Source organism: Elephantulus edwardii, unplaced genomic scaffold (genome assembly GCF_000299155.1).
Source record: "Elephantulus edwardii isolate Elephantulus edwardi_28Jun2011 unplaced genomic scaffold, EleEdw1.0 scaffold00138, whole genome shotgun sequence".
NCBI classification, from domain to species: domain Eukaryota; kingdom Metazoa; phylum Chordata; class Mammalia; order Macroscelidea; family Macroscelididae; genus Elephantulus; species Elephantulus edwardii.
The window spans coordinates 6,802,348-6,813,938 of NW_006399888.1; the positions used below are offsets into that span (position 1 = coordinate 6,802,348).

The 11,591-nt window shown below is 37.9% G+C and overlaps 1 protein-coding gene across 2 annotated transcripts in view; it reads left to right on the forward strand.

Annotated features, from left to right (window-relative positions):
- Positions 1-11,591, forward strand: part of PLCB1 (phospholipase C, beta 1 (phosphoinositide-specific)) — a 920,819-nt gene that overhangs the window by 691,526 nt on the left and 217,702 nt on the right. For both annotated transcript variants that reach the window (XM_006894240.1, XM_006894239.1), the window contains exon 10: positions 4,225-4,371. In XM_006894240.1, the coding sequence (XP_006894302.1) occupies positions 4,225-4,371 (147 nt within the window). The remainder of the gene's footprint in view (positions 1-4,224; positions 4,372-11,591) is intronic.

Genomic DNA, 11,591 nt, shown 5'->3' on the forward strand with positions numbered 1-11,591 from the left:
GTGTGGGAAAGGCAGGGACAACACTGACACTAAAGTTAACTCCGCAATAAGGGATATACCTTTAACTTGCTGGTCTGTCTGATACTTCTCTAAATCTGAACATTCACATTGAGACAGACTAGGAAGAAGGGTTGGCCATCTACTTCTGAAATAGCAGGCCCCTGAAAACCCTATGTAAAAATATAGTGATAGGTAGAGAAAATAGAAATTGTCAACAACTTCATCATCCACAGTCAACGTCTTTAATACCGTACTGGGAAAGTCTGCTGTCAGGGACCTCTCCAAATTATTAAGGAGCAATGATGTCAGTTTGAGGACTAAAGTATGTCTGATTCAGGCAATGGTCTTTTCCATCACTTGCTGTGCATCTGAGAGCTGGGCAATGAATAAGGATGCGGAAGAAGAATGGATGTGTTTGAGCTGTGGTGTTGGAGAAGAGTACTGAATGTTCCATTGGCTGCCATAAGAATAAACATATGTCTTGGAGAAGGTGAAGCCAGAGTACTCCTTGGAAGCAAAGGAGATAAACTTTCATCTCACATACTTTGGGAATGTTGCTAGGAGAGCCTGTTCCTTGGAGAGGGAAGCATGCTTGGGAAGGTAGAGGGACAGTGAAGGAGAGGAAGCCCTTCAACTGGGTGGATTGACACAGTGACAGCAGCTCAAGCGGGTCAGAGATTGTGAAGATGGTACAAGATAGGTCAGGGTTCAGCTCTGTTGTTCCTAGACTCACTATGAGATATATTTGACTAAATGACACCTAACAAGAATTATATGAAGAAATTATAATTTTATCCTTGAGTTGCATACTATAATGTATCCTTTAATCCCATCTATTGATGTAGCTTTGACCATGAGTGTCACTGACTTTGTTTTCTGAATAGAGATACACATTCCACCTCAAAGAAATTAAAAAGGAAGTTTTCAAGGCAGCTGCTCAGTGTTTTTTCATCGGGAGTGCATGCTTGGTTGCCCTCTCTGTTGTTGTTGTTGTTGTTGTTGGCAGTGGTGGTGGTGGTAGTGTTATCTGCCATCGAGTCACTTGTGACTCATAACAACCCTTTGTACAGCAGCTCTAAATCCTTCTCTATCCTGAGCCAACTTCACTGTCTCTGACACACTTAGCCCTATGACCCAAGTCACTGAGTCAGTCTATCTCATCTACAGTCTTCCTCTCTTGCACTGTCCTTCCACCCTTCCAAGTATGATGTCCCTCTCCAAGGACTTGTTCCTCCTTGCAATGTGCCCAAAGTATGTCAGACAAAGCTTCAAAATCCTTGCCTCCAAGGAGCAGCCTGGTTTCACTTTCTCTAGGATTAAGCTGTTTGTTCTCCTATATATATATATTTTTTCCCCTAAAAATACATATCGGAGTATATATTTCTCTCCCCCCCCAAAAAAATGTGACATCAAGATGTATTATTTTTTTTTTTTACATCAAGATTTTAACATTACTTACCTATGAATTAAGAGTTGGGTATATCGAGAAAGTTTGAGTATTTTTCTTCTTTTTATGCTTACCTTTCTAATTTTCCTTCATTATCAATTTCCACAAGAAAAGAAACATCAACCTCAAAACATTGATTGGTAGTTAATTTAGTAGCCAGAAATATTCTGTCATTTTAAGACTCTTATTGTAGTTCAAGAAACTAGTTGTGGTGTTCAGCTGGAGAGGTTAGAATAGGCTGTTCCATGTGTTTTCTAGGAATTTTATATATATTTCTAGGAATAGAGAAGGAATAATCCCAATATTTCACTGCGATCTCCTTAGAAAATACACAGCAAAAGAAAAATTTCTAGTTAGATTGTGGGTGACCTGAGTAAAATGACTTTTTACTTGGTAAAGGCATCATTCTTAGTAGAGGGAGAGTCAAAAAAGAGGAAGATCCTGAGGATGATGGAGTGGCACAGCTGTGGCAACGATGGACAGGAGCCCAGGAGAGATAGCACAGCGCCTGGCACGGCTTCATCATTCACGCATCGGGCACCTCCCCATGGTGGGAATCAACGTGACGGTGCCTGAGAAGAGCAGTTTCTGCTGTTAGAAGTAAACCAGACCAAATCTACTGCTAATGATTCAAAGCCAGCTCATGACAAACCCAGAGGACAGGCTAGCGCTGCCCCCAAGCTTTCTCAAGGCGCACATCTCTGCAGAAACAGACTGCCATGTCTCTGTCCTGGGGAGGTGCCGTGGATGGGATTGCCAACCTTCCGTTCAGCAGTTGTGTGCTTAACTTTCGTGTTCCCGGAACTCCTTATTTCTTTCTAAATAGGAATTATTAAGACCTTCTTTATAAATATGTGTGTATTTGTGGCATCCACTTCCTAAATAACATGCCTCTGAAACTCTATAAACTTTGATAAATGTCTATAGTGGTAGAGGGGCTTCAGGCCTTCTGTTCATAGGGTCGCTATGAGTCATGCTCGACTCAAAGGCAATCAACAGCAGGCCAGTGTTGTTTCTCCATGTTTCTTCCTGTTTCTCCTTGTTTCCATGCTGGACTTCTGTCTCCACTGATACAGCCTCCATTCCTCCCCTTCTTGATTCATCTTAGCATTTAGGTAAATATTTGCCACTTGATCTCATGTACCAAATTTTTTAAGGGACTACATTCTTCACAGGTGTTATTGTTTGTTATGTAACCTGAGTTTATAGTGACTTATTTGACTGAAAGGTGACATGAAGAAATAGTCTCATTCCCAATTCAAAAGGTAATACAGGGCAAAATCCTCTAGGATTCCTCCTGTCTGGATTGGTCCAATAGGCCTGACCTATTTTGGGAATTGGAGTTTGGGTTGACATTTTTATTCCATTTTGTCCAGGACCTTTCCACTGTATCCCTGATATTAAGAGTTGAGAGTGTTAGCTGGGCAGCATCTATTTCTTCAGGTCTCAAGTTAGAAGATAATCATTACTGAGCTATTTATTGTCTTGTGGAAAAGTTTTTTCTCTGTGACTCTCATTTCCTTTTATTCTCTCTTGTTCCATATGAGTAGATACTAACACTCCTACCGAACGATCGGTCACTCACAATCTTGTAAGGTCCCAGATGCTACCCAGGAAACCATGATGTAGAATGTTTTCTGAGAATCATGCCTATTAAATAAGTTATTCTCTGCAAAGACTCCCTGTTAGATGAGCATTTCGTTTTCCATTCCTCAAAGGCACTCATCTGGGTTCCTCTTCATTTTCTGTTTCACAGAAAAATTGTCCTTTGAAATATTTTACCTTCTTTTACATAATAAAATTACTTTTATATAGTGTTTCTGATTAAAATAGCATCTATTTGTAAGCTTAAAGATCTAAAAAAATATTAAAACCACAAAGGAAATAATAAAAGACTCCTAAATCTGTCATCCACAGAGGCACAGTTCTTAAGTGCTGTTGGGCTGCTAACTCAAGAATTGATTGTTCAAACCCACTAATGGGCTCTGCAGCAGTAGGAAATTCTCCATCTCATCCTATAAAGACTGTAGACTAGGAAAGCGGAAAGGACACGTCATATTGACTGTACTCAGAGTCAAAACCCTACCGCTGGCAGCTTAAAATAAAAGCTTTATCTATAAGGAGTCCTTAACTGGAAAAAATTACTAAGCACTTGGTTACTATTTTGTGTGGGTGAAAATATGGATTTAATGACAGTGCATTTGGTTTGTGGTATGCTAACTGAAAGGTTGCAAGTTTTAATCCACCCAGAAGTGCCTTGGTAGAAAGACCAAATTACCTGCTTCTGAAATATCCTCGCCCTTGAAAACCCTGTGGAACACTGTTCCACTTCGATGCACATGGGTTCACTAGAAGGCAGAGTCAACTGTTTGTTTCATCGACATCTATAAAATTGATAACATTCTTTTTTTATTCATTTAAATAAACATTTACAGAGATTTTGGATTTCCATTCGTTCATTGCTGCACTTTTCTCCCTGCCCAAAATTGATAACATTCTTATATTTAAAAAGCAGTAAGATTGTGTTTTAGGTATTTAACTCCTCTGAAAGTCAATTGGACCCATCTTGGTTTCTCTGACATATGTAACATTTGGACTTAATAGTAATGAAAGGTCGTACTCTTAGACTATTGCTTAATCCATATAAAAACACCACTATGGATGTTGTCCTCTTCCTGTGGATTCTAACAGTATTCTTGGGGGTGGAGATGGGCGATTATTACTGCAGCTTGAAAAAGAAAAATAAACATATTCTCTTATCTATTCATTTCCTGCAGGACAGATATCTGTGGATGGATTTATGCGCTATCTGAGTGGGGAAGAAAATGGAGTCGTTTCACCTGAGAAACTGGATTTGAATGAAGACATGTCTCAGCCCCTTTCTCACTATTTCATTAATTCCTCGCACAACACCTACCTCACAGGTATGAATTCAGAATTCCTTGGCTGTTTCTTCAGCCAATCACATCAACCATTTTCAGTGGTTCCAAAATTAAAGTAGATCTCCTCTGTGAAATCCTGAACTTTCAGCCACCAAGATCTCCATTTTACTTTTGTGTCATTGTTTCCTCATAAATTATCTCTTCTTGGAGTTTTCAGTGATTCCAGAACAGATTTCAAAGAGTAGATATAAGACAAGAGATAGCTTGTCCATATTTTGTGGGGTACGGTCTTCAGCTGGAATCCTCAGAATACTGTTGTAAATTTATAAAATAAAGTCCATAAAATGGATGTCATAAATATTAGAAAAACCTCTCTGTGAGAGAATAATAGTTATTGTTGTTAAGTAATGTCCAGTTGGAACCAAACCATCACTGACCCTCCAGCAGGTTTTCAGAGGCAGTGAATAGTACGGGAGTAAACTGCCCATCTTTCTCCCTCTGAGCAGCTGAGAGATTTGAACTGCATGCCTTTGGGTTTTCAGTGCAATTCCTTACCACTAAGCCACCAGCTGTATTGATAGAATAACATAATTTTTAATTAACATAGTTAATAATATCTTGTGACATTCCAATAATTGCAATATGGCAAAGACACATATTCACCAGTACTATGTCCTACAATCATAAATAAAGAAAATACTGAAAGTTACACATTGTTGTTGTTTTTGTTGTTATGTGCCGTCGAGTCATCTATGACTCATGGCAACCCTATGCATAGAATAGTTATGAAACCTGCTCTATCAAGGGCCAATCTCTCTTTCTTTAACACACTTAATGAGGTACCCCAATTACTGTGTCAATCCATCTCATCCAGGGCCTTCCTCTCCTGCACTGTCCCTCCATCCTTCCAAGCACAAAGTACTTCTCCAAGGACTGGTCCCTCTGACAAAATGCCCAAAGTATGTGAGATGAAGCCCAAGGTATGTGAAATGAAGCTTTCAAATCCTTGCCTCCATGGAACAGCTTGGTTTCACTCTCTCTAGGATAGACATGGTAGTTCTCTTGGCAGTCCATAGTATGTTCAGTATTCTTCTCCAGCACCACAACTCATAAGCATCAATTCTTCTTCTGTCCTTTTTGGTCATTGTCCAGCTCTCTGATGCATAACAGGTAATTACAAAGACCATGGCCTAGATCAGACACACATTAGTCTCTATAATGACATCGTTGCTGACCTAGTGGTAAGAATCTCTGCTGCAATCCCAAAGGTACGTGGTTTGAACCCACCAGCTGCTCTAAGAGAGAAAAATGGACCGTCTCCTTCTGTGTGATTATCTACCTCTGAAAAACCAGTGGAGGGTTACAGATCAATTCCGACTCGACAGTAAACAACAACAAAGTTACATGTTGTTGTTGTTGTTGTTGTTTTTGTTGTTGTTGTTGTTTGTGGTCAAATCAGAACCAACTCATTGCTGACCCTCCAGTGGGTTTTCAGAGACAGTAAATCTCGCATGGGAGGAGATTGCCCGTCCTTCTCCCATGAAGCAACTGGTGAATTCAAACCACATGCCTTTGGAATTGCAGTGCAGCTTCTTGCCACTTGGCCATCAGAGCTTAAAAAATTTAAAGATGTACCTTTTTTCTCTCATCTAAATTCAAGGAGGCTCAGGGACCTTCAGATTGAGAATCTTTATTTTTGAACTGAATACAATCCTAAGAATCATACCTTGAAAGACCTTAGCACAGAATGGAGTCTTGCATTTATCATAATTTATTACTTTAAAACTCATTTTTAAAAAATTATTCATTTTCATATAATAATATCTTTACTGCATGTTTCATTCATATTCATTGTGTTTTATACAATTTTTCATTTACTGTATGTTTCATACATTCATATCAATTCTATTTTACATTATTTTTATACTATTTTATTTACAAATAAACTTGTAAATAGACTTCAGAACTCTTAAAAAATATTTAAATGTAATGTCCAATTGAAATTTAATTTCATGTGGTTTGATCTATGTGGTGGTGTTGATGTTAAGTGCCATTGAGTCTAGACAAACCATAGCGACTCTTTGAACAGAAGAAATGAACACTTGTATAACTTTCATCATTTCTCCAAGTTCATGCTGTCCACCATAGGTAACCATTTGATACATCAGTGTTACAGTGTTCAGCATTGCAGCAACCACGAGTTACCTCTGTTCAGCAAATGGACAGACTAGTTCTGCCACTTAGAAGAATGTTTGACCAAAACAATTAAAACCAGGCCTGAAGGCCATAAGCCCAAGGACCTAACCAAATCTCAAAACCAAGGCAAGGTTCACACTCCGTAAGTTCCATCGTTCCACATTCCTCCATAATCCAGCATTCCCATTGGCTCTCCTCACTCAAAGACGCCCATCTGGGAGCACTCCGCTGCTTCCCCAATCTCCTCCTATTCTGATGCCACATGTTTCTTCATATTGTCTAAGTTCTTGAATGATTTGTTCAGCTTAAAGACGGAATACACTTGAGAAAAGGATGCAGTCCTAATGCACATCTTCCTTGATTTTCATCCATTGTATATTCCCTTGCTCTGTTTGGATAACAGCTGCTTGATTTAGGTATAGGTTTCATGTTGCTGTTGATTACCATTGAGTCACGTATGACTCATAAAAGCCTTTCTATAACTATTGTTTCTCCAAGCTCCTGCTTCCCAACGTGTCTTAAAACTGGTGCCACCAAACACTATCCACCATGGGCAGCCATTATGGCTTTTGAAAACCCAGTGGTAAAAGTTTCACAGCAAACCCAGATTACCTCAGCACAACAAAGTGACAGAAGAGTGCTGTACAATTTAGAAGAATGTTCCTCCAAAATACAGTAGCAGAGGATTAAAAGATAATATCTCGAACCCAATTTATTAAATATAAGGGCCCTCCAGAAAGTTTTGTTGACTCTAAACAAGAGGCTTTCATCATCATCATCCAAACCAACCAAAAAAAAAACACAAAACAAACCAAAAAACCCCACAAAATTACACAATGCCCCTCAACCAAAACAAGAGAGCTCATTTTACATTGTCCAGTAGGGATTATAAAAAGGAGTAATTTCACCAATAATTCTTTCAAAAACACTTTCAGGTAATATATTTGCACATATTAGTGCTGATAATTTGTTATATAATGAATGAGGCAGTGATACCAAGGTGATTGAATAACAAGGTGGACTGAAATATACTATGTTTGTCCACCTTCTTTGATGATCTATTCATTTTCCTTTGCCTGCACATCATTACAGATGCAGCACGTTATACTGTTGGTTTTATTGTTTTATATGTGTTTATTTAGTCATTGCCACTATTCTCTATTACTGCTCAAATAGCTCCTTCAGTTTTGGCCACCGGAAGTCTTTTTTTATTTTGACGTCTGTGTTTAACCTCTCACTAGATCTCATTCATCTTTGAAAATGTTCTTGGTTTCTAAAAATCAGGATCTTCCAGGTTCATGTGAATCTTTGTGCCCGCAACATGGAATTAGACCCTATCCCCCCAAAAGAGTCCTGATTCTTTTTAATAGGCAAATAATAGCCTGAGTAGTTTCAATTCGAACCTTGCACATTGTCTCTAGAACATTGTTTCCAGACCATGTCAGTGAACAAAGCAGGAAAAATATTTTCCTTTATTTTTTTTCTTGGTAAAGCATGAGTTCAAATCAATATTTCCAATTCTTTCTTCCAATTTAAATTCTAGCCTGGCTTCCTTCTTCATCCTGATAAATAACAAATTATGTGTAATTACTCGCTTGCCTACTGACAACATGGTAATAGTTCTCAGAAAATTGTTCAATACTAATGCAAACAGTGAAAGAACAGAGTAGAGTTTTCTAAACAAAAAGTTTTGTGCTTTGTTTTTTTTTAATTGCCCTTCACAGGAAATTAATAGCAAACTTATTTCCTAAGGAAAATCGACTTCAGTGCACTAATAAGTGTATTATTTAACAGCAGGTATTTCTTAGAAGGTGAACTTTTCAAGACCGTATGGAGCTGGTGGCTCAGTGGTAAGGCACTGTACTGCCAATGAGAGGCAGGCATTTCGTATCTACAGCCCGATGAAGAGTCTCTCCCAATACAATTTACTGCCTCTAAAAACCCACTGTGAGTCAGCCCTGACACAACAGTGGTCAACAACCAAGTACGAATGATCCATTCAATGTGTTTTCTGAGAAAGAATTAAAAAGTTCAGTCTCCAAAACACTGTATAGTATTTCATATCACCAGCATCTGATTTCTGTTTATGAGTTCTGACTTAATAGACCAATTCTCTAATTATTAAATTTCTAGTAATAAGTAAGCCTATACATTTTCAAATAGTCAATATTTTAAAATATTGTTAAATCTTCTGCTCTTTAATTTTTGTGGCAGGCTTTGTGTCAAATGTACACTACATCCACCTTTTCCTATTACCAGTTGGTCTTATTTCTTGCAACTAAACTGAGAAGAATGCTATATAATTAGAAAACATAGTAATACAGACTTGGAGGCTTTGTCCAGCATCCTCTTTTGACTCTTGAGTCAAAATTCCATCTCGCTTCCTATATTATTATCTATATCCTTGTTCTAATTACAGATTACACTTAAACTAGAATTTCTGTTTTCTGAGGCCTTTAGATAAATTAATTTTTTATAGAATATAAATTCAGAACCTCCAAAGCCAATTAAGAATGTTATAAAACATAGCCAAAGTGTAATAGAATAGAATCCAATTAAATTTGAAAATCATTAGCTAGCAAGTGAATGAAGTTTTGATGCTTTAAGCTATTTCCAAAACAAGTGGAAACATTTTCTTCAGAGAAATTATTTTATAGAAGAGGTGGGAAAAGAAAAATTTTCCTATTCCTATGTTTTTAAGAAATAGTACCTGAAAAGAAGTTTAGAAACTTAGCATGGTACATTTTGAATCTAGAAGGAAAGCTCAGCAATTCGTAATTACTGATTAGGGAACTCTGGTGGCATAGTACACAGGGAGTCTGCTGTTAACCTCAAAGTGACGCATCGCTGGCAGTTCAAATCCACCAGTCATTCAATGAGAGAAAGAAGAGCAATCTCCTCACGTCCAAGGTCAGAACTGACTCAATGACAAAGCTTGAGGGGCTTTGAAGGTGATAACCAAACCTTTTCTCCACTGGACGTTACCTTGCTTATTATTTCTTTTCTTCTCCTTGAAGTATTTTAAGAACTAGCATCCCTAATGAATTCTGACCTAACTCTAAATAATTTTTAACTTGTAGTTTCTCTTTGAGCACTCAAAGGTACTGTCAAAATGAAACATAGAATACAATGACCAATCAATTTAGAATTGCATGGTTATGATGTCTACTTCTCTACTCATTATTGCCCCTTAGTGTGACATCAGGATCCCAGAAGGAAAAGCAAATCACATCCTGGAGAAGCACAAAATGAGTTGATTTTTAATTATAAGGGCCATTTTCTTCGGATTTTGGATTATCTTAACAGCACATCGAGTAGTAATTATGTTTTAAATTATTGACTTTCCTTGCGGAATCTACCCTTATAACTCAAGACATAATCCTCTCAGGAGAGAATGGATGCAATTTCAACCCACAGTTTCCAGCCCTTCATAAGCCTCCCATATTCCAAACCATTTGGGAGATAATGGCTCCATCTACACCGGCAAAGCAAAGTAGTGATTCTCTGGATAATGAATATCTTTATTCAGCTTAGAAAAAATTAGATTTGAAGGCTCAGTTATCCCCAGTGAGCTGATGAATTAAATGATCTGATTAAGTTTATCAAGTCATTTATTCGACTTCTGTCTACATGTGTGTGTTCAGGACTGCAGAAAACTTCTCAACTTACCTGAGGCCTGATTGGATCCTGGTCTGATTCTCTCAAGCCGTGAGAGTCAGTCTCTTTTTACTTCTTCCACTTTATTTCATCCCCACAATACAATGTCATCTGTCATTTGTTTTTAGCTTAAAGCACATAGAAAAACTAGGATGTTGAAAATACGAGGTTAACAAATAAAATTTACATGTGTCTTTAAAGAAATAATATACTTAATTCTTGGAAGTGGCATCCACTTACTAAATAATATGCCTCCGTAAACCCTATGAACTTTGATAAATGTCGATAGTTGTACAGGGGCTTTAGACCTTTTGTTCATAGGGTCGCTATGTGTTGTGCTCGACTCAAAGGCAATCAACAACAGCACAACAGTTTTTTCATCTAAAATATAGAGATAATTTCATCTAATTTTTTCATCTAAAATATAGAGATAATTTAAAACACACTGAGTACTTTAAAAAAATATAACTGAAGTGAAAATTTACAAAGAAAATATCTAGAATAACTTTAAAAGAGCCAAATTGCTCCTCGGTTTTTTGGCTAAGATCAAGTGTAGTATCTGTTCTTTTTTGTATCTGTGAGGTAGTGCAAAGTGTAAAGCATTGAACCTCTACCTGAAGGGTTGGAAATTCGAATCCACAAGCTGCTCAGTGGGAGTAAGACAGGCAGTCTCCTCTAGCAGGACGTACACCCTGAAACTCAGTGAAGAGTCCAAGAGTCAGAACTGACTCCATAGATATGGGTCAGGTAATAGAATACAGTTTCTAAATGGCTTAAATGTTAAGAAATGCCTTGCCTTTTACACTAACAAGTCCAGAGGCTGAGTTGATGAAATCATTCATTCAGTGACATCACAAGAGACGCAAGTGCTTCCCATCATTCTGCTCTTTGCATGGTTTCCATCTACCTGAAGCACCTCCTTATGCGGGAAGATCCGGATGTGGCACAGAATAAGTTCCCGGCATGTGTCTTTTTCTAAGAGTGAGGAAAATGTTCTCAGAGCCACCTCCAGCCCCTTTATGCCCTATTCGGTAGAGGCCAGGATCACACCACACAGAAAGACCCAAGTGAAGTTCTCATATGAGTAATGGAAATATCATGATTGACTGTGGAGAATCAAGATTCTGCCGAGGACTGGTAAAAAACAAAAAAACAAACAAAAAAAAAAAAACAAACACTGAAGGAGGCAAAAACCTAAGTAAGACTGCTTGCCCTTTTTGCAGAGAGTTAAACATGAAGAGAAGTGAAGGAAAACCAGCGGTGCCAGGTTAGAGTGAAAGTTAAACTCCCTGGTCCACACCAGCCTTCTGGTATTTGTGTTATTTTCCTAACCCCGATGGTAATGTAAAGAATCTACAACATGCAAAGACTCTAAAATATATATTGAATCTATAGATTCATTATAGAAT